Source organism: Nycticebus coucang, chromosome 12 (assembly GCF_027406575.1).
Source record: "Nycticebus coucang isolate mNycCou1 chromosome 12, mNycCou1.pri, whole genome shotgun sequence".
Taxonomy (NCBI): Eukaryota; Metazoa; Chordata; class Mammalia; order Primates; family Lorisidae; genus Nycticebus; species Nycticebus coucang.
Genome location: NC_069791.1, coordinates 78,293,910 through 78,317,209, shown reverse-complemented (window position 1 = coordinate 78,317,209; position 23,300 = coordinate 78,293,910). Strand labels below are relative to the sequence as shown.

The following is a 23,300-nucleotide window of genomic DNA, read 5'->3' as shown; positions in this document are numbered from 1 at the left end:
TCTAGCCCTTTCCTGCAAGCTGAGTGTTCATGATTTGAGGAGAGGCCTTAGCCCTTCCCCAGGTGAGATGGGGACTGGGATCTGTGCCTTCCAGTTTCGGAGGGTTGATGGACTTAAGTCGGGGTATAGATGGTTTCTGGGGAACTTCACAGGAAGCTAACTCTTTTTTCTGGAAAGCCAGTCTAAAGGGGATCAGTCTTAGACAAGCTAACCCTTAAAACCCCCCTTTATAAAATTAATAAAGGGTCACAATAAAACTGTGATGGGGCCTGAACTCTGTAAAGGTATAGGCTCAGTTAAAATATGTATATAACTGGGGCAGTGCCTGTGGCTCCTTTGTGCGCTGGCCCCATATGCCGCAGGTGGCGGGTTCAAACCCAGCCCCGGCCGCCGCCCCCTCCCCCAAAAATATATATAACCAGTCATTGTCCCCTAGTTTGCTTTCTTATAATTGCGCCTCAAGAGTCACACAGGTGATGATCATAAAGATGCTTAGCTTACTTCATTGGTCCCATGGATGACATCATCCTTGTGAAACCTAAGGCTAGTTTTTGAGATAGCTTCCAGGCACTGCATTCTGATGAATGACCCCCCTAGACCAGTGGCCCATATCAAGGAACTTGCTCAACTGGTCTTGTGACCCGCACCCAGGAACTGGCAACACAAGAAGACAATTTCTACATCTCTATAAGGTTCTACCCGAAACCCAACCAATCAGCAGACCAAATTGCCCAGCCCTTTCCAGTCAAACTATCTTTAAAAACCCTTTCTCTCAAATTCTTGGGGAGTCAGATTTGAGAACTTTCTCCCATCTCCTCTTATAGTGTCAGTGATGTTAAACTCTGTGCTGTAACCCTTGGAGTCCCAGTATGCTGGCTTCCTCTTGGATAGTGGGCAATGAACCTGGCTAGGCTGTAACAACCACAGGTGTGACAGCCACCTAGGAGAGTAGGAAAATGCATAATTTCTAGGAGGCATTAAGGGGTCACTTGAAGTACATAATCACAGATAAACTTTGTGCTTTCTCTCGCCCAGTCATGGGGTGGGCAGAATGGTATTTAGCCAAGGTTGGAGTTTAGCCAATACGGTATGTGGTTCAACAAAGCAAGAGAGCAGGAAAAACGTTGAGTGTATTTGCAAGAGAATGACTGTAACAACCTGGGAAGGATGGAAGCAACCTGGGAAGGATGGAAGTGAGCCAAGAGGGAAACCAAGGGCAGTGCCACCTTGGGGTGGGAATTCCAGGCGAGTGATGCTGGGGCAAAGGGAAAACTTCCCCATCACCCTCTGAAGGTTCACTGAAAAATCAACCCATAATAAAGCAGGTTAATAAGAGAAAAGCTACACCAGTTTTTTTAAATGTGTACACGAGACCCCTCAGAAAATGAAGATCCAACTCTTCAATGAGTTACAGCGGTTTCTAAAACAACAACAAAATAGGGGCTTGAAAACAGAAAAACAGGTTTGGGAGAGAGAAAGAGCCTTGAGTAGCCAACTAAAGTGGTCTTATTATGTAAACATAGGAAGTGGGCCTCAGAGAGAAAAGAAGGCAAATATGTATTTCTTTTCAGACTTTAAAAGGTGTCAGGCTCTCAATCTTTTTTTTTTTTTATAGACAGAGTCTCACTATGTTGCCCTCCATCAAGTGCCCTGGTGTCATAGCTCACAGTAAGCTCAAACTCTTGGGCTTACATGATTCTCTTGATTCAGCCTTCCAAGTAGCTGGGACTACAGGTGCCCACCACGATGCCTGGCTATTTGTTGTTGTCGCTGTTGTTTGGCAGGCCTGGGCCGGGTTTGAACCTGCCAGTCCTGGTGTATGTGGCTGGTGCCCTAGCCATTGAGCTACAGGCACCAAGCCTCAATCTTTTGTAGATGTAGAACAGACCTGGCTGCCCTCTATAGGTATAAATTTCCCCTCACAAAGACAGCACTGCAGTGTTACTTCTATCTGTGAGACTCTGGCAGCCATCTCAAAATATTGGACACAGAAGCATATTTTGGTGTAAAATATTTCTAATTTCCTTCAGTGAGCCACGAGAAGGGTGTCAGAGAGCAATATTAGGATGAGATCGGGGAGGAGCTGCATTCATTGATAAAGCAAGAGCCCAAGCGTGAGCACAGGAAGGGTCTCTTGAGGATACAAACATCACTGAGAATTATGCTCCAAGTTTCTTCTGGGAGGGCAGTGAGCCAGGGGAGAAGCTTGTAGGGTGGGGGGGAATGGTCAGCAGATGATCGCACCCACAGTGACAGAAGCTGGAGGCACTGGAGAAGGGAAGGAGGAGGCCCTGAGAGCAGCCACTGGGGCAACATGCCTCTGCCTGACTTGGTACATGTGCAAGTGGCTTGTCTCTGATTATCAGCCTCAGAGGAGGATGTGGGAGGGGAAAGGGCCCATTCTAGAGAGCTGCAGGGAACCCCATGTCCTCAGGGGACACCAGAACAGTAAAGGCAAGGTCCAGGGAAGCCAAGAGAAATATAAATTAAAATAAAATCTTAAGCCCCCAATGGACCAAATAAAACTTTTGGCCAAGAGGACTTCAGAAATACCCTGAAGCCGAGTTGCTGGCCAGGAAAAGGGAGGTCAGATGTACCTCATCACAGTCACTTACCTTCTTGGAGACATCCTCTGTAACTCATTAATAGGCGTAGGGCTATATAAAGCAGGGCTTGAACCATATCTGCAGGTTCTCAGTTTATCATATTTTGTCACGTATAATTCACACGTTTTTGTCCACATTTTTGAGGGAAAAATAAAGATGCGTATTACACATGAGTAGTACTAAACATTTATCTACATAAATGTTTTATTTATTCATGTTAAAAGTGCAACTCTAGAAAGCAATAACAATATCCAGTGTCTGCAAAATAATTTCCCAAAATACGGTAATCAGTTTTGTTGAATTTATGACAAACTTACAACAAAAGCATAAGCATTTCTGTTAGTACACTATGTGTTTACAAAAATCATTTGAAAGTGTTGAAATGGTTTTCATACCCTGCAAGCTTTAAGCTTTAAATTTGAATTAAAAGGGCCAGGTGAGGTGGCTCACGCCTGTAATCCTAGCATTCTGGGAGGCTGAGGCGGGCGGATCACTTGAGCTCACTAGTTGAGACCAGCCTGAGCCAGAGCGAGACCCCATTTCTAAAAAATAACCAGGTGTTGTGGCAGGTGCCTGTAGTCCCAGCTACTTGGGAGGCTGAAGCAAGAGAATTGCTTGAGTCCAAGAGTTTGAGGTTGCTGTGAGCTATGACACTAGGGCACTCTACTGAGGGCAACAGTGAGACTCTGTCTCAAAAAAAGAGACTTTTTCCGTGGGCCAAAATTGTGGGTGCACATTAAACATGGGAGTGCATTTTGCACAGCATACAGTACTTAACACATCACTTGAGACTCGTCTCGGATTAACACATTTCCTGAACTTAAAACATTCCAAGCCTTTAGACAAAGCTTCATTTCTTTAACCAATTACAAGTCAAATCTTTAAACTTACCAACCGTTGAGGATTGGGGGTCCCAGTTCCCCAAACCCAGCTGACCTGGTTCAATTACTTGGCTGAGCTAGAACGTTCAAAAGAGACATTGCAGTAAGGGAAAGCAAAAGTGAGTGGAAACTAAAAATAAAACTGGAGCAGCACAGGTGTGCGGACAGAAAGTAAAAGTAACCTACACAAGTCTCAGGGCAGCAAAAAAGATTTTATTTAGGAAGAACAAAGAGAAAGTTTAGAGCACTTCCAAAGAGAGTTAGAAGTGAGTCTCAGGAAGAAGAGAAGGACGAGAGAAAAGAGGGATGGCAAACAGCTCCAGCAGTATAAACAGTGTTTGAAATTGGCTCCAAGTCTTTCATTGGCCACTCTGCAGCTCCAGGCAGTATTGCCCTTTCCTATTGGTCATTGATGGTCTCTTTCTATTGTTCATTAGTTACCTAGGTTACTTCATACTCTTTTGTGTTTTTAATTGAGACAAAGTCTCACTTGCCATGGCGTTACAGCTCACAGCAACCTCCAACTCTTGGGTTCAAGCGATTCTCTTGCCTCAGCCTCCTTAGTAGCTGGGACTACAGGCACCCGCCACAACCCTCGGCTATTTTGTTTGCTTGTTTGTTTAGCAGGCCTGGGCTGGGCTCCGAACCCACCAGCTCTGGAGCATGTGGTTAGCACCCTAACCACTGAGCTATGGGCGCCCAGCCTACCCATATTCTTATGGGTGCCCCAGACTTCCTGGTTCAGCAGGCCACGTTTTCTTCCCATCCCCTTGAAGCCCCTTTCTCTGTGTCCCTTCTCACCCATAACCTGTAAACTCCCACCCCCCACACTTGGAGATGTCTTGCCTTTTGGGCCAAACTAGTATTCACCCTCCATGTATTGATTCATGACTTTATGTGTAATTCCTATCTCCCTCAAATACTATATAAAACCAACCCGTAACCCAACCTCAGTGAGTCCACTTGCTCGAGGCTTCCTGGGTGTGGCTCCAGGCCAGGGTTACTCATACTCAGCTGAGGATAAACCTCATTTTAAAGAATTTGGATTCTTTTCTGTTGACAGAGACATGAGAGCCCAGGCTATGAGGAGGTGGGACATGGAGCCTGGCGGTGGAGGCGTGAGGAAGTGAGCCCTGAGTCCTTAGGCAAGGGGGTGGGCTCTGGGTAGGACTAGGGAGGTGGGGGGGTGAGGGCAGGGCTCAGGCTGCCCCTGCCCTGGAGCTGGAAGATGGAGGCCAGAACAATACACAGGTGAGCAGTTCCTGATGGTGGGAGCTTGCTTTGACCCTCTAGAGAGGGGAAGGGGGCTGAGGAATCCAGACATTGCTCTGGGTCCAATTTCAGGGGCTCTAAGAGTGGCTGAGGTTAGAAATGATTTGGGAGCAAAGAGGGAGAATTCTCACGGGCCTGTGGGCTTCCTGAGGCCCCAGGGTGTGGTGGCATCAGCAGTGGCTTCACTGGCACCAGATAAATCTCTTGGAAACCTTATCTACAGAAACTTTAGTAGTTCCCAGTTGTTCACAAAATGAAGTTTAAGCCCTGGCAGGCAAGACTCTTATCCTCTGGCCCCGAGAGGCATTCTGAATTTGGCTTTTAGAGCTCTCCCCAGACGCTGACTCCTCTCTCCATCACTTAAACATTACTTCCACTTTTCTGTTTTTGTCTTGGCATTTCTTTGCTCTCTTGAACATTGGCAACTGAAATCCTACCCAGTCTCAGAAACATAACCTGTTTGAACCAAATGAGAAATTAGCTCGAGTCCAGTCTCCTGCCTTCTTCCCATTTTCAAGATGAGGAAGCTGAGGCTGGTGGGAAGGCAGCAAGTGGCCCAGCTTGAGTCCATCCTGCATCCCCAGGTCTTCCTCTGTTTGAGGCACAGTCCAGAAGGATATGGAGGCTCTGTTGTTTGGCTCCCAGCAGGAAGGCCATGTGATGTGAACAGAAAACATTTCCCGGGACTCTCAGCAGATTCTGTAGGCAGAAGCTGCATCTTATGGGACTTCTAGAGGGGAGGGAGTTTCCACGAATCCAAGAGTGACAAAAAACCAGGTGGCAGCAATGTTAGCTGTGATGGAGGATTTCCTTCCATCACCTCGACAAGTTCCTTCCTGGCCAGGCACAGTGGTTCACGACTATAATCCTAGCACTCTGAGAGGCCGAGGCGGGTGAATCCCTTGAGCTCAGGAGTTCAAGACCAGCCTGAGCAAGGGAAGACCTAATTTCTACTAAAAATAGGAAAACTAGCTGGATGTAGTGGCTGCACTCCTGTAGTCCCAGGTACTCAGGAGGCTGAGACAAGAGGATCACCTAAGCCCAAGAGATTGAGGTTGCTGTGAGCTATGATGACTCCAAGGCACTCTACCCAGGGTGAAAGAGTGAGACTCTATCTCAAAAAGAAAAAAAAAAAGCTCCGGTGCCTGTAGCACAGTGGTTGTGGCACCAGCTACATACACCAAAATTGGCGGGTTCGAACCTAGCCCAGGCCAGCTAACCAACAATGACAACTGGAAGAAAAAAAATAGCCAGGCATTGTGGCAGGTGCCTGTAGTCCCATCTACTTGAGAGGATGAGGCAATAGAATCACTTAAGCCCAAGAGTTTGAGGTTGCTGTGAGCTGTGATGCCATAGCACTCTACTGAGAGTGACATAGCGAGACTCTGTCTCAAAAACAAAGAAACAAACAAAAAAAACCAACTTCCTTCTTGACCACCCCGCCTATAGGCAGCCTTCTTCACACCACCCTCCTCACTGTCATTGTCTTGGTTAACTTGTCACTTGTCTTTGGCCAGTGGTGAGGCAAGAGGGGCCTTGTGCCTACTATGGGCTCAGCACCCAGCATGAGGTGGCCAGCAGGACACCTTCTGTGTCATCAGAGGTGAATGTCTGTTTATCCCACCCCTGCTAACGTGTTGATGAACATTGGGTGCTATTGGGAGTGTGTGAACTCCGGCAAGTGGCTCCTTAGTCAAATGATTACGGATCCACTGGGGTGAAGATCCGTCTGAATGGATGGTTTATTACTTCCAGTTTCCAAAGACCGCCACTTCAGTGTCTTATCTTTAGTTCTACTTTAATAATCGGATATGAGAACACTTTGTTTTCAAGAACTTCCAACCCCTGCACACTTGGCTGTGCACAGACACCCAGGCACGTGAGGGAGCCCTGTGGAGGGTGCTGGGTGGGAACCAGGAGGGATGGGTCTGCAGCAGCTCAGGACATGGGGCCCTCAGGAATGTGGGTGCAGTGGGGTCATGACCTCTGGTTTGCCTACATAAAATGTCTGTATCCTAAAATCATGGTGCTCCCTCTCCCAACAAAAACATATTTTGGAGGCCATCCATGGTGGCTTACATCTGTAATCCTAGCATGTTGGGAGGCTGAGGTGGGTGGATTGCTTGAGGTCAGGAGTCAAGACCAGCCTGAACAAGAGTGAGACCCCCATCTCTACTAAAAATAGAAAAAATAGCCAGGTGTGGTGGCAGGTGCCTGAGTTCCAGCTACTCAGTAGGCTGAGGCAAGAGGATCACCTGAGCCCAAGAGACAGAAGTTGCTATGAGGTGAGATAACACCATGGCATTCTACCCAGGGTGACAGAGTGAGGCTCTCTCTTTAAAAAAAAAAAAAAAAAGGAAGAAAAACATGTTTTGGGGCTGCTTTGCACTCCAAAAACCACGTTAAAAAAAAAAAAAAAGACCTGAGATGTACAGATGTGAATTCTTATAATCCTTGATTTATGGCATAATCTCATCACTGGTCCAGGCACAACCTTCTTTGTTTCCAGCCTGCCTTCATTCATTCCAGGCAGGGGCTAATTACAAATGTGTGTGAAGTGGGTAACTGCTGTTTAACTCAGCAAGCCTGTTCTCTGCAGAGGCCATGGTCATGGTGAATGCTCTGCAGGCGTCCTCAAACTTTTTAAACAGGGGGCCATTTCACTGTCCCTCAGACCATTGGAGGGCCGGACTATAGTTAAAAAAACTATGGACAAATTCCTATGCACACTGCACAAATCTTATTTTGAAGTAAAAATACAAAACGGGAACAAACACAATCACACTGCCTCATGAGGCCCGCAGGCCACAGTTTGAGGACCTCTGAGAGGGAACTGCCCAGGTTTGTATCTGGGTTATGCTCATGAACCTGGGCAAATTACTGCAACTCTTTGTGCCTCATTTTTTTCTCACTTGTCTAAATGGAATTACACCTATACCTACCTTGTAGTGTTGTTGAGAACATCAAAAAAACATTCCACGAAACAACACTCAGTTCACATCGGCTCCTGTCAGCACAGGCCAGCTTCTCCACCACTTTGTACTGCTAGTGATGCTTGAAGTGGCGGTGATGTCCCGGAAAGGAATCAAGACAGACCTGGAAGCAGAAAATGTCCTTCTGGCTCAGAGACCTCTGTGATCCAGCAGGATCAAGGATCAGGTGGCACCGTCAGAGCACACAGCTTTTCCTCCAGGTGCATTTCCTGTTCCCTCTTGATCCTTTTGTAGCTTTTGTCTGGAACTTTCCCTTGACCTTTTTATGTGGTCTAAGCCAGGGGTTCTCAAACTTGATTGTGAGAGGGCTTGTTGAAACACCAGTGGCTGGGACTCACCTTCACAGTTTGAATGCAGGAGGCTGGAAGGGGTGCTGAGAATTTATATTTCTAACAGGTTTCCCAGGGCTACACTTTAAGAACCACTGGTCTAAGCAGTTAACTATGCTGGGGAACAAGGTGCAGGCAGGGGAGGCTTCATGGAGGTGGAGGCCTTTGTGGTTAACTTCAAAGAATGAATGTTTTCCAGATGAAGAAGTATGTGACTGCCTAGTACCTACTGGGAATAGCACATGGAAAGGTTGAAGACCAGGTCGTAAGTCTGGTCCACTTCGGCAACGTCGTTAAGTAGAGGATGGTTGAGGATCTGGGAGAGGTGTGATCAGAGCTGGCAGCAGTGTGAAGGACAATTCAAGGAAGAGCCTGGGTCAGGGCAGAAAACAGCCTTGACCTCAGCCTAGCTATTTTTCTTTTCTTTTATTTCTTTTTTGTTTTATTTTTCTTTTGAGACAGTGTCTCACTATGTTGCCCTCGGTAGAGTGCCGTGTTGTCACAGCTCACAGCAACCTCGAACTCTTGGGCTTAAGCAATTCTCTTGCCTCAGCCTCCAAGTAGCTGAGACTACAGGCGCCTGCCACAATGGCTATTTTTGTTGTTGTTATTGCCATTGTTGTTTAGCAGGCCCAGGCTGGGTTCAAACCCGGCAGCCCCATTGTATGTGGCCAGCACCCTAACCACTGAGCTACGGGAGGCCAAGCCACTATTTTTCAAATTAGGGATCAAGACCCATGATTTGTAGTGGTCATGAATGGGTTGCAACCAGCATTTTAAAAAATTAGAAAAAATGGAATAAACAAATCAAAACTCAATACAGACCAAAGTATTATTTCCTTAAGTTTGTTTCATGTGTGTGCAGGGGCTCATAACAGCAGATCACAGTCACAAAGGTCAGGGCTTTGAGCAGCCCCTCTGTTCACTTCAGGGCCTTTGGAGAGGGGCGAGACCCTGCAGATCCCTGATGATAAGCTACTGGGCAGCACGTGGACATTGATTCAATCGGCCTGGCTGGAGCAGGGTGTATGAAATAAACAGGCTGAAAAAGGAATCTGAGGCCTAGCAGTGACACAAAGTCCAAATAATGCTTGAAGAGAAGAGGCCTTTCAATGTCAGTCAACAAATTCAAGTTGCAGATGAGGAAACTGAAGCCTATTTGCTTAATACCTGCCTAGGCTTTGAAGGCTCCTGGTCTAGTGTTCTTCCAGGTCCCAATGAGATAACCAAACACTGGCTCAGAGGCTAAATTTCAGGTGTGCTTCAGGAAATTGGTAAATATGCTGGGTAGGACACAGGTGGAGATGCTAATTGTGACAGTACCCTGGGTGCCTCACTTACCCAGATGATTCCTAATTCACCTCTCCCCTCACCAGGTGAGAAATATCTGAGTCAGAAGCCCCGGAGTCACCAACTCACTCCCTTTGGTCTTGCCAAACATGTCAGCAAAAATTTAGCAAGAATCATTATACTAATTGAGTTAGTTTTAAAACATTGTCCCCCCCCTTCCTTTCTCTGCCCCGTCTACAATTTTTCTTTTTTCCAGGGTCTTATTCTTTTGCCCAGGCTGGAGTGCAGTGGTGTCATTACAGCACACTGTAGCCTCCATCTCCTGGGCTCAAGTGATTCTGCCTCAACCTCCCGAGTAGCTGAGCACCTGCAACCATACCTGGCTAATTTTTTAATTTTTTGTGGAGATGGGTCTCCAACTGCTCGAGCAATCCTCTCTCCTCGGCCTCCCAAAGTGCTATCTATGATTACAGGCGTGAGCCACTGCACGTGGCCCCAGTCTAAAACGTCTACAAGCTCTGGCACTGTACGTAACAAAATTCCATGTGTGTTGTGCCCATGTAGATTTGGCTTACAACCCTCATTATCTTTAGGCCACATTTTGTTTAGATCTTACACATAGAGAAACTGAGTCCCAAAGAGCCTGTTTGCTCAGCAGTCACTGATCTCGAAAGGCACATGGGTGGACCCAGATCTCTTTTGTCTGCTGGCTGGCCCAAGGGTTCCTTCCCACCCAGCTCTTTACTAGAAACTTCTAGTATTTGAGGTATTTGATACTAAACCTTGGCTTTATACTTGTGATAGTGGCAAAGACAGACCAGCATTTTATATGATGGGATTGACAGCCTTTGACGATATAATTTTGTGACAAAGAATCCTATTCTAAGAAAACTTTTCCATTCTTTTTTCCAGAAACGTACAGAATGATGGCAGTTTAAAAAAATGTGTTAAAAAACTTGTCTTTAGGGTGGTGCCTCTGGCTCAAGTAGGGTGCCGGCCCCATATGCTGGAGATGGTGGGTTCAAACCCAGCCCTGGCCAAAAACTGCAAAAATAAATAAACAAATAAATGCCTATAAAAAAAAAACTTGCCTTTAATACTAGAGATACCCTTACCTTCTAATCATGTCACCTTTTTTTGTCCCTGTCCCTTTATCTGATATGTGTGAGGCCGAATTCGTTTTCCAGGATACAAACAAATGTACTAGATAAGGCCTTGGGCATCTCATGACTGCATGGCTAATTGCACTGCAAAATTCCCTCTTAAATGTCTTTTTATGCTACATATGTATGTACAACATCAACAATTGCATCTTATTTTCCCTCATCCACCCTGATTGAAGCAGAAAATGGATAAACAGCAAGTGCTGTGGCGAACATCCATCCAAAGTGGTAATTATTGCATCATTACATTCGCTATTTTACTTGTCATGTAACATTAGAAGGTAACAAGATCATTGTCAGTCAAAGACTGTGGAGATAATTAGAGCCATCTATAGGTTAGCAGGAAATCAAATTGGTGCTGGTACCCATCAATGCGAGGAGCTGAATGTAATTAGAAGGAAAATATGCAAAGGTTGAGATGAATAAAACCCCAGGGACTAAACACTGACTGATTTGAGAGTTTGATTCTATGGCATTGCAGATGGCGACATGAAAATAGGTGTATAATAGAAGGCAGCGAGGTCTGCCACCGAGAGCGTGAAAGGTCCTGAGAATTGCCCAATTCGAAAAACCACAGTATTTATGTTTTTCACCCCACCAGCTTTTCTTCCTTATTTTCTCCAGCCTGGAGCTGGTTATTAACATATAAAAACAGCGCTGAGTGAAGTGGGCTTTGATTCCACTACTCATTGTCTCACCTGCAAGAATCCACCCCCCTACCCTGAGTCTCTTCAAGGGCCCTGACCTTTTCGGCACTCTGGCACCACAGACCTGGAGCCCCCAATTTCTGTTCACTCCTATTTCCGGTTCCCATTCAGCAGCCACCCAAATCCTGCTAACCTGGACTGCTTTTGCCCCCCACCCCCCACCCCGCCCTCCTCCAGTAAGATACAAACACCAAGCCAAACAATCTCATCCAAACAGCAATTTCATCAGATTGATACAAGAAAATTTAACAATTGTTTACATCTTGAAAAGAAAAAACCAAACAGGTTTCAGAGGACAGGGAGAGAATTTTGCAAAGTGATGAGGAATATGCCACGTAATTCAACAAGACACAGGGGAAGTTGAGACAAGAAGAAAAACACCTGGAAGGTCTTAAGTGACATATGACTGGCTGAGTCCACAGATTGAAATGCAAAGGAACAAAGAAGCGGAGATTGTTGTCACAGGCCCTAAATCAGGTTTCTTGCCAATGCTGCTACAGCAAATGCTTTTAAGTTTTGAAGTAGGCCCGAGACACAAACAATACTAACTTGGCCCAGGTGTACATCCATCTACAAAATCCAAGAGTACTTTCCCATGACTTTTACAGTAATTTGTTTAAAAAAAAAAAAAAAATCCACAACTGTGTGGGGAGCGTATGTTTACAGACACTAATTATTGGGTCCCTAACTGAGCCGGGTGGTGTGGCCAGCCACTGCAGGTGAGCCTTCTGTTCTCACACGGGCTGGGTTCCAGGTGTTTCTTTTCAAGAGCCGGGTCTTGCACCAGCACGGCTTCTTCCCTAAGGTAATGATGGCCATCTCACACAAACAAGCAGCTGGAAGCTTAGTTCACATTTTTTAATAACATGGCACAGTTTACATTACACAAGGAGGCTCCGCCGATGAGAACATGCTGAAGATTCAGTTGCTTCACTTTTCTTTTCACATAGGATCTAGAAAGGACTTTATTACATACAGGATAAACAGCAAAAAGGTCTGTATAGAACAATCTCTTTACAATACTGAGAGCTACTACTACAGTTCCAGTGTACATATTCCTTGGATTTTTTTCTTTTTAGTTGTTGTCTTTAAAAAAAAAAACAAAACACTGCACAACATCTGGAGTTCACAAAATCTGAAGCTCACAACTAAACCTTCAGTTTACTACTAAAATAGATCTCTCTGCTTATTAGAAACAATGGTCTGTAGTTAACTTTTTTTTTTTTGCAAAAACAGGATAACAACGTCAGATAGCACTTTAATATACTAGAAGACCAAATGGAACTAATTTTATTTCATACATATATTTTACAGTCCAGTAGACAAGATATATTGTATTTCTCTGCTAGTAAAGTCATATTCTCTCCAAATATGTAGACAAGAGGCTTAATGTATTATAAAAGTATTATGAAGAGACATTAAGATTGATGCAAACTCAAAAACACACGCACACACAAGACTTTTTCTCTGCCACCTTTCACCCTCTGTAATTTTCGATGGCTCCACAAGGTTGACTGGTTACGACTATTCCCAGACTTTATTACTGACTGGAATACAGTGAGTCACATTGGGAAATGTGCACCTTGACTTTTATCAGTTACTGAATACAGTGAAAACATATCCATCATCTGAGAAAACTTGAAGCTTTCTTTCAGGATCTGTTTGGGTGTAAGTCAATCTCATTACAAAACGAGGAAGTGTGTACAGATATGAAACAGGACACACTAAAAAAGGCATGATTCCCACATGAGGTGTGTGAAGTCATGTGACTGATGGTGACAAGATTCTGGCGACCTGTTTGTGTCTAACAGACACCACCACCTGTCCCCTGATTTTGGCATCTGACAAATCCCATCCTCCCTGGTGCTCGCTGGTTGTTCATGTCCTCAGTTACCTTTCCAGGGCTGCACTTTCCCCCAAAGCCCACAAGCAGCAACTTCAGACGCAAAGTTCCAGCCTGGGGTCCAATTTGCAAAATAGGATATTTCTCCATTTGAAAAAAAAAACAAGCAAGGAAAACAGAGTCATATCACGTAAGTGCTTGTTCAGGGAAAATATGACCTTAAGTATGTTGTAAATGGATTTGAAAAGGCTCCTTTGAGTTAGGTGGGCTTTTGTGAAAAGCCCTAACATTCATTGCATAGTTGAAGGGTTTAGCTGTCTATAACAATATATGGGAACACAGCCTCAGCAGACTGTGTTCACTGATATTAAGTTTGCAAATAGCACATTTTAAGAAGTATTAATGTATTATGTTACTTAATCTTTATCTATTTACATTTGTACAAAGTAAAGCTTTCATCTTACCCTTTTGCATATATGAACCATTAGCTCATGAAGCAATCTCTTTTTTTTTTACATAACTATATACATGGCCTTCCCTTCTCATCTGAAAGAGCTTTGCATGATGGATGGTGTGAACTCCCCCCTACCCCCCGCCCTAGTATCATCAAATTGGTCTGTGTTGTTTATTTTCACTGTTTTGGTTCAAATCAAGAAGTTTTATAGAGAAACAAAAAGAGTAGGAGACATGAGAACATGTGACTTGGCTAAAAGATCTGAAAAATCTCAACATATAATATACAAAACATTTCAAAATCTGCACTGATCTATACATTTTTTTTACAAGGGGAAGAGGTGGGGGTCTTCCCGAGTCTGTTAATGGTGCAGGAGTTCTCGCTCTCCAAGTCTGGCATTGCGTTCCACAGGGCTCTCCTTCCCCTCCGGCTCCTACTGACCCCTTATCGCGCCTCGATATCCTTCAGCGTGTGGGAAGGTGGCCTCTCCCTTATCTCTGCCGACAGAGGAGTCGTCCTTCTGGGAGAGACTGGGCGGCCCCCCAGCGTGGAGATGAGAGGGGGAGGTGCACTAAGTGCCGCCGCCGGTGGGGTCTTGTTGAGGAGTCCGTTTTGGTGCCCCGTGGTGGGACTGATTCGGGGGTAGTGCATGCTGGGGAGTCCCGGAGTGATGAGGCCGGGGTGGGGCAGGTGTCCGTCCAGGGAGGCGGGGTGGACAGAATGGAGCCGCGAGTGCTCGTAGTCTTCCCGGAGCATGTGCAAACGCTCCCGCTCATCCAGGTGGCCTCCGCGCTCATGTTCCCGCCGAGGGTCCACAGACAGAGGGTGGTGGTGGTGGTGGTGATGGTTATAGTCGTGAGGCTCCCTGTCCCTGAAGGAGCGCTCGGCTTCGTATAGCCGGGGAGTCGAGAGACGGTGCAGTGGGTCGTTCCTCAGCAGAAAGTCCCTGCCCAGTGGGTCTCTCCGGTGAATGTCAAGTTCTCTGTAAGGATCCCTCAGAGGGTCCCGTATGGGGTCCCAGTGGAAAGAGGGGTACGGAAAGCGCTCTCCACCCGGGATGGGACTGATGGCCATGAAGGGGGTCACCATGCGAGTCCTGTCCAGGCTGGTGATGCTGCTCATGGGGTGAATGCCGGCTACCCCCACGGTCATGGGCATCGAGGCCAAGGGCCCAGGGTGTACGCTGGATGAGGAGTTTGCAGGTGGCGGCTCCGAAGACCGGTGGGTCTGTGGGGCCTCCGGGGGCAGGTCATGGTCTTCCTTCCGCTCCTCCTTCACCTTGACCTCTGAGCTCTTCTTGGGGTTCTCATAGGCTGGCTCGCTCTTGCGCTGCTCAGCCTCCCGGCTCGAGGTGCTGTTGGGCCTGGCGCTCTCGAGCACCGGGGTCCGCACGTAGGGTGACGGCACCCGGGCCAGCTGCTTGGCCTCTTCGCCCGCGGTCCGCCCCTCGCGGCCGTGCCCGTCCTTCTCTGGCAGGTGCGCCTCCTTCGCCTTGTGCTCGTCCACCGGTGGGTCCTTGCGGGACTCCGCGTGGTCTCTCTCCCGCTCTTTGGATTTATCTTTCTCGCGAGCCTCAGCGTTCAAATGACCCCTGATCTGTTCAGTGGAGCTGCGGGTATGTCCCAGGGCGGTCACCGAGAGGATAGGTGCTGGTGAAGGGTGGCTGGAGTGTCTTTTCTCGACGCTTTCCCTGAGAGAAAAAGGGAAACAAGGACGGAAATGAAATGGGCTTGCTGGCCTGGCAAGGGGCTGCGGTGAAATGGTGGTGTGAAAAGCACAGCCTCGGGTCTGGTTCCCTAGGTCACTGAGGCAGCAGGCATGCCCTGGGAAGGGCAAAACCAGCCGCCCTCATCTTACTGACCTAGATTTTAGAGGAAGCTTAATGGTGGTGACTTACTAGGGAGGAGCATGGGTGGGAGAGTCTGAGAGGGGAAATAATTCTCTCTGCATTTAAGAGCCTCAGTCAAGATCACAGAGGAAGAGCTTTCAGGAAGCCAAGATGGTCACTAAGGCAGTGATGCAGCAAGACAGTACAACTGTCCAGAGTCTCAGGGTCCTTTACTATTAAGAATAACATTCCAAGAGCCCCAACACAAAGATGACTTTTCTTCCAACTGTGCAACATAGAGCCAGTGGAATAAAGACTTTAATGAAGTCTCTTGCTGCTCACATGGACAGATGACCCATTTCAATGTAAAGAAGGGTGACCCAGAACACTCTCCAGGACAGGCCAGGCGAAGGAGGCTTGAAAGGAAACCACAATTTCAGAACTTTTGGTTGGCAAAAAGCAGGTCTGCATCAGGTGAGACAAGAAAGCCGAAGGTGGATGAGAAGGCATTAGAAAGGCAGCAGGAAAAGCAGGTCCAGAAACACGAACCTCACAAGGGACATCTGGACCATTTCAGAGAGCCTTTGAGAATGAAAACGTGGAGCAAGATTTTCAGAGACTTGTTCTGGAGAGGGCTCAAGGGTACTGGGCAGAAAGCACAAAACACAATGACAACAAGATACAACTTCACAGTTAAAACTAAGAATCACAGAAGTCTTAGGGATAGACCCAAGGCAGACATGAGCAAAGGTGGGGAGACGACGGGCAGGGCGCCACACTGCCTGCGTTAACTGCAGGGTGAGAAGACCAGGCTGGCCACAGTAACAGAATTAAGGAGGATTCCTTTCCAAATGGGTTGTAGAGGGTTGTGCAGAGTTCCTGCCAACATGTGAAGGCAGAGAAGAGCGACTTTCAAGGGACAGATCGAAGAGTATATTTTATTTAAATCTCTTGACTTTAATCCAAGGGGCCATTTTTACTCAATCAAGAAAAAATGAGGCCACATCCTGCCTTATCCTGAAGACGACTGTTTAGAGAGAGCTCCTGCCCTAAGGTTTGTCTGCTTTAGGTGTGCCTCACCTTGGCCATCTACAAGCTCAGAGCTGGATGTCATCAACAACTGGTTCAGAGACTTTCATCATGCTGCCTCAAAGGAAGACTTGTCTTTTTCTTTTATAAAAAAGAAATCATTCAGCATAATGGCCTGTGATGAATATATACTAATTTACCACATTCAGAGCCTGCAAAGTTGAATTCTTTTAAGTTACTAGGACACACACACAATATACACAGAAAAGGAAAAGTAAGATTTGGATCAGATTTGAATCTTAAGTGCCACAAGGAAATATATTGCTAGGTATTTCCCATCAAGTACATCTTATATAACCCTTGCTTATCAGTTTGTTCAAACTGAAAATAGCCTAAAGAAAGAAAAGAGAGGGTGGCGCCTGTGGCTCAATGAGTAGGGCGCCGGCCTCATATACCGAGGGTGGCGGGTTCAAACCCAGCCCCGGCCAAACTGCAACAAAAAAATAGCCGGGCGTTGTGGCGGGTGCCTATAGTCCCAGCTACTCGGGAGGCTGAGGCAGCAGAATCGCCTAAGCCCAGGAGTTGGAGGTTGCTGTGAGCTGTGTGATGCCACGGCACTCTACCAAGGGCAATAAAGTGAGACTCTGTCTCTACAAAAAAAAAAGAAAAAAAAAAAAGGAAAGAAAAGAGAGATCCTTTGTCAAGAACGCTATGCCATTCTTCAGAAAAAGTACTGTACAATAATACATCTTTAAGGCTATGTCTTTTTTAGGCATGGATTACGGAGAATAGAGACAACAATGGTTAATACAATTTATTACCCACTAGCAAAAGCAAACCAAAACGAAAACCAAAAATTCTTGTCAACGCTTCTCTAAATCTAGGTTAGTAAAATTTTATTTGTCATCTGGGAGCCCCAGGCTTTGAGTTTGAACAAAATTTGATAAAAAATGATGAGGCAATGCAAACATGGCTTTCTAAAAGAAAACAAAAAGAAAGCGAGGGAAAGAGGGAGGAAAACCTATGGATGATTTAATGGACTGCACAAACTTGAAAGCAAATATGGTGTTGATTCATGCTGTGTGTGTCTGGCCCAAAGCTCCAACTCACTGTCTCTGAGAGCAAGATTCTGTTTGGATACGCTAACGCTCACAGGGACTGCGATGCGCTACACGTGGAACTGCTTCTAAGATAGGGATCTGCCACTGTGTTCTGGTTCTCTCCTGGGCCACATGGTGCTTGCTCTGGGACCCCAAGGGCTGCGGCAGTGCCTGTGGGGACAAGCTGACCCTACAGGGGGGTGGGGGTGGGGTGGCTGAAGCTCGAGGCTGGGATAGGGAGGGTGGGCGTCTGGTCCCACTGGTACCTGGCGCGGAGCAGGCTCCCCCATTGGGACTTGAGAGCGGTTTCTTTCCGTACCTTTCTTTGTCATCTTTACTAACAGATGAGTCTCGTTTATCTACATCTCTATCTCTGTCATGAGCTACAGCGGACGCGCTGCGCTCCAGCTCCCCTGGCTTCAGCCAGGGCGGAGGGGTCGGGAACGACGGAGGCGTTCGGTGCAGCCGGTTCCAGGGTTCGTGAGGGTTGCTAAAGTTCTGCACACTGGGGCCATCCTTGTGGCCGAACATTGAGTTGGGTGCTGAAATGGTGAAGTGGAGAACAAAAAGGTTTAAGAGAAATTATATAATCTGCTGTAATGAAGGTACTTACCAAAAAACTTTTAACAGCATTCAGAGTTAAAATGAATACATATTATTGGGAGCTGGAAAAGGAAAGGAGATTAACAAATTCATTAGAGGAACTCTTATCCTATGCTGGAGAGGTAGCTCACAGCTTTTTTTTTTTAAACCAAAAGCAAAGGTGGGGGCAGGGGGTGTTAAAAAGGAAAATGACCAAACAGATGTTAAGATGACCTAATAAACATATCTGGTGCATGCAGAGGTTTCAAGCATGCAGAAGGGTGTCTTATGATGGTGTGATTTAGATTAAGAAGTCTGCATTCAGAGTGGAGTTCACAGTTTTCTCTGCCTACCCACCACAACCCTGTGACTCCTTCCATAACTTCAGCAAATGGAAACAAGTCTTATCAGAGACCAGACAGGTGCCCTGACCTATGTGGATGCGTGAGGCCTCTTTACTGTAATTTTAGTAAAGACCAAATTGTGATAGTGTGTGCTCAGAGCTACATTTTAGGTCTCTAGTACTTGGAATATATGATACGTGGCATGAAAGAAAACAAGTTGCATATTCAGTGACTAAATAATGTGTTTAGAACATAAGCAGGGTTACGCCTCTTGTCCTAACCTGGCCAGAGTAGAACTGCACAGTCCTCCCAGACTATGGAGAACAAAATGTCACCAATTCTTCATTATCCTGTGCCTGGTATTGTTTTCCTATTATTCATTGTACCTTTTTCAATGCCACTACGGGCAAGATGAAATTTAAAGGTCCTGGATAACAGGGATAGGATGTGGATAAGACAGTGAACTTGAGTAAAACCTTTTGTAATAGTAATCTACCATACCATCATCCTGACCCTCAGTATACATGTCAACAGTGGGCTGGTCTTCAAAGGACGGTTTTGCATGCTTATACCTCACTCCACTGATTAGGCCTGCTTTTGCAAACTACATTTGTTGCCTTTTACTAGGAAGGTCTTGAGCCATATACAGATTAGAGGAGGTAAACAGTCCAAGGCAGATTTTAAAAAGTTAGAGGTACTCACTAACTGAAGGATTTCCAAGTCCCCCGAAGGCATTGCCACCAACTGCTGCTAGGCCTGTGAATGTAGATGGCCGAGTAAAAGGCTCTGTAAACAAGATTGGAAGGAAGGAAAAGGTCATAGGGTCTGCTGAGCAAGGAACACAAAGCCTCCTGGGAGCTAGGGAAAGTGATGCAGGGTCCTCTCTTCTCTAGGGCCAGCCCCGTCCACTTGTCCTACTGGATAGTGTATAAGGCTTTCAGTGCACTTGGGAGGATTTAGGTACAGGGTTAGTAAAATATTTATGAGGGCTGTTTTCCAGAAATGCACATTTTGTATCATTCCTGTTTTGCCAGTGGGGAACACTACTGAAGCCATGACAGTCTAAGCTGCCTTCCTGCTCAGTCGGTCTTCTTCTAGGAATGTGTCCTGCAGCTTCTAACAGAACAGAAAATGACGCATCTTAAGCCTCTCACTGATGAAATTCCAAAGGTGCACCCATTACACCCTGCTGTGCACACCATTGCTTGCACCTGTCTGTACACTTACAGAAAACATCAAATAAATAAAAGCCACAAAAAGCAAGTACCTTTACTAGGAGGAGAAAAATTAATGGGGAGATAAAATGTGAAGTAATAAAGCAAGGGTACTGCCTCTTCACGACATTTTCTTTTCTTTCTTTCCTGATCCTAGAGGGTGATCTTACCACCAGTAACTTTGGATAGAAGCACTGCTGTGCACAGGTCTACCACTGAAAGAACGTGGTAGAAGGGATGCTGAAATCTTCAAGATAGGACAGCAAGTGATCAAAGTCCTAAAAGAACATAATCATCTCCCTAAGCAGTAAGTGAGGTACCCAGGACTTTCGCTAGCTCGCTAGCAGGTGCAGCAGGAGCATGGTGAACAAAGCAGAGGTGTGTGAAACACACACTTCTGTCCCCATAGTCGCTGGGCAACTCACCAAGGTGAGCAGCAGGGTTAAGGAAGTTGCTGTGGTGAGGAGGTGGCCCGAAAGGGGTTCCAGAGGGGTGTGCAGCACCTAGTGAGTCAAACATAATAAAATCAAATTTTACCAAAAACCAACTTCTGGAATGCAACTGATTCCTATTTGCTTAAGGGCTCCCTTACTTTAATATGCTAAGGTGCACCCTAGGAACCTGTAGGCAACACATCAGATAAAACAATGTTTTTTGTTAGGAAGAAGAAAGTAAATCATCACCCTTTCTCTTTCCCAGCTTAGCTGGCCAACCACCAAAAGGATTAAAAATTAAAAGGATTTTTAAGCCAGTAACACACAGTATTAGAAACATGTAGATAACTGCCCAGGATGGGGAGGGTCCATAACCAAGTAAATATGAAGAAATACTGGATTAAAAAATGTTAAGCAAGGTTCTTTACTGAATGGCTTCTTGGAGCCATTAATAAGCTAAGAGATTACTCACTCTCTAAGGGGGACATGTGGTCATGGAATACTTTATTCTTGAACATCTTGTGGGGGAGGGGCAAATTCACACACTTCATCATCCTTGGCTCAGAACTGGCTGATCTAAAGCCGTGGGCCTGGCCTGCACTGCTCTGGGCCCTTGCAGAATCCCTTTTCCCAAGGACCATGTTAGTTCTCATGCCTCCACACTGAGGGGGTATCATAAGGCTCAACCCTATGAATCTCATTTTGAGTTGCATTAGGTTACAGGAGATGAAGTCCTCAGTGCCTGTCAGCTTTCAGTGCCAGGAAAAGCTGGTCTATTCACAGTTTTTGAACAGTAAAAATCTTATAACTAATTCTAAGTTTTTCTTTTGCTTGCCAGGGAACTCAGGTCTAATTTAGTAGTTTCTTTTTTTTCTTTTCTTTTTTTTGAGACAGAGTCTTGCTACATCTCCCTCAGTAGAGTGCTGTGGCGTCACAGCTCACAGCAATCTCAAACTCTTAGGCTTAAGTGCTGCTCTTGCCTCAGCCTCCCAAGTAGCTGGGACTACAGGTGCCTGCCACAACACCCAGCTATTTTTTGTTGCAGTTGTCACTGTTGTCCAGTTGGCCCAGGTCGGGTTTGAACCCAGCCTCGGTGTATGTGGCTGGCATCCTACTCACTGAGCTACAGGCGCCACCAGTGGTCTCTTTTTCTTAAAGGAAGCTGGGAAAGAAAGGAGGGAGAGCGAGATACAGGGTGTGCATATGTGAATTAGGGAAGGACAACACTTCCTGAAGCTTAGGCAGCACGGTGGTTTATTAATTCAAGGCTAGGAGCTGAGGCCGTAAGTGTTTTGGGAGACTGTCTTTGCTTTGTGTGAGGAACTTGCTGAGGTCGTCCAAAGAAGCCTCTTTAAGTTTATTCCAGGGGTGAGCACCCAACAGCAAGATGGAAGTGGCTGAATTTAACAAGTATGTGTAAATTATATGTACCAGTGAAAAGTTTACTGAACAATCATTCTAGGCAAAATCCAGCATTGCTTACACTAAAAAAGGTTACCTTCCAGAATGGAAGTATAAACAGACCCTAGATAAATGACTTTACTAGGAACTGTTCCATAATCCATTGCATTTTGTCTAAGTTCCTATTAACAAACATAAATTCCCTCAGGAAAATAGGTTAGATGTAGATTGGCTGCTCCTTTCCATACTTATTAACACAATTTGTGTGTTTTTTTTTGTTTGTTTTTTTGAGACAGAGTCTCCCTTTGTCACCCTGGGTAGAGTGCCTCAGTGTCATCAGAACTCACAGCAACGTCAAAGTCTTGGGCTCAAGTAACCCTCTTGTCTCAGCCTCCCACATAGCTGGGACTAGAGGCACTCACCAGGATGCTCAGCTAGTTTTTCTGTCTTTAGTAGAGATGAGGTCTTGCTCTTGCTCAGGCTGGTCTCAAACTCCTGAGCTCAAGCAATCCAACTGCCTCAGCCTCCCAGAGTGCTAGGATTACAGGCGTGAGCCACTGTGCCCAGCCTCATTTTATGTTTTGGACTGTGGGTCTCGTGAGCTTGGGTTTGTGACGAAGCGACAAAGAACAGAAGGAATGTCATCACAGTTGTGGTATTTCAGAATTTGAAGGCACCTAAGAGGTTATCTGTCTGTCTCTAGATAGGGCTTATTCTCTACCTGGAAGTGTAAGAAATAACCCCACCTCTGCAAAGTGAATATACCTCAGGATGACATTCATTAGGCATTAGCAGTGTTGCCAGCTAAATAAAATGTTGGCCGCGTACTGTCTGTGTAGTACAGGCTAATTAATGCTTCAATGAAGACCAGAGCTTTATTCAGCCCAGGGTCCCCAGAGGAACTAGAATTACTGTGGTTGTAGAATTATTGAAGCAAAAGAGCCAATTCATCCACTTGGCTCAAATGGAAGCCAAGGAGAAATCTCTCTATTTCTCTCCAAAAATTGTTCTTAATGTAACCCTGTCTCAGAGCCTAGGTGCCATGGTAACAGAGCCTTTAAATATGTCCCTAGACAGAACTGACAGAGAAAAATCTGAGACCTTAGTAAATTCTATCTGTCCTCAAGGGTGATTCAATTGCTTTGGCACAAGGCCCATTATAATGATGATTTCTTGCAATGTGGGTGTTTCTTCCTGAATAGAAGAGCTATAGGGTCCAGCAAAAGCACGAAGTCTCAGATAAAAGCCTGGGCAGACAGCAGGAAGGATGTATGTGAAAATTGTTCCTTAAGGATCTGAAATGGGAGCCCCTTGAGTATGAATGTCCAGAAAAATAAATTCTATTTAATATAGTAGGTATGAAGGTAGGAAGCTCATTAGGAGAATGAGCTCAGTGCCAGCGTTTTTAAGTATTAACTGGGCATAGGACTGGGCATGAAGAAAAAGCTTTAGAGAAGACTTTAGAAGTTGCCCTCCCTCACTGTCACCTCTTTGCTGTCCAGTCTCCTGATAAGAAGCCCTTGGTACCCAGAGGGCTGTTCTCATCTACCACTACTCCTGACAGCCACTGCCTTGGTCTGTATGTGCCTACAGCAGACATGAGAGGGTCCTGGGCCAGCCCCTCAGGCCCCTGCTGCCAAATACCCAAGTGTGCATTTTCAGAGAGCTCTATGAAACAGGTCACTTGGATACTAGGATGTTTTATACCCTGTCCCCTAAGTTACCTCCATCATTATAACCAACCAGACAGTAGTATCATATGCCGCAGTACAGAAAATCAGCACCCAGGTGGTCCATCCTCCCTAACACAAACCACAGCACTGGCAACTG

The 23,300-nt window shown here is 45.9% G+C and overlaps 1 protein-coding gene across 4 annotated transcripts in view; it reads right to left on the bottom strand.

The window, feature by feature from the left end:
• Positions 1-12,085: 12,085 nt before the first annotated feature.
• The window catches only part of AUTS2 (activator of transcription and developmental regulator AUTS2), a 1,299,114-nt gene continuing 1,287,899 nt past the window's right edge, over positions 12,086-23,300 (bottom strand). For all 4 annotated transcript variants that reach the window (XM_053558058.1, XM_053558062.1, XM_053558061.1 and 1 more), the window contains 4 exons: positions 20,061-20,138; positions 19,124-19,207; positions 17,815-18,037; positions 12,086-15,228 (listed from right to left, as the gene is read on the bottom strand). In XM_053558058.1, the coding sequence (XP_053414033.1) occupies positions 13,983-15,228; positions 17,815-18,037; positions 19,124-19,207; positions 20,061-20,138 (1,631 nt within the window). In that variant the 3' untranslated portion in view covers positions 12,086-13,982. The remainder of the gene's footprint in view (positions 15,229-17,814; positions 18,038-19,123; positions 19,208-20,060; positions 20,139-23,300) is intronic.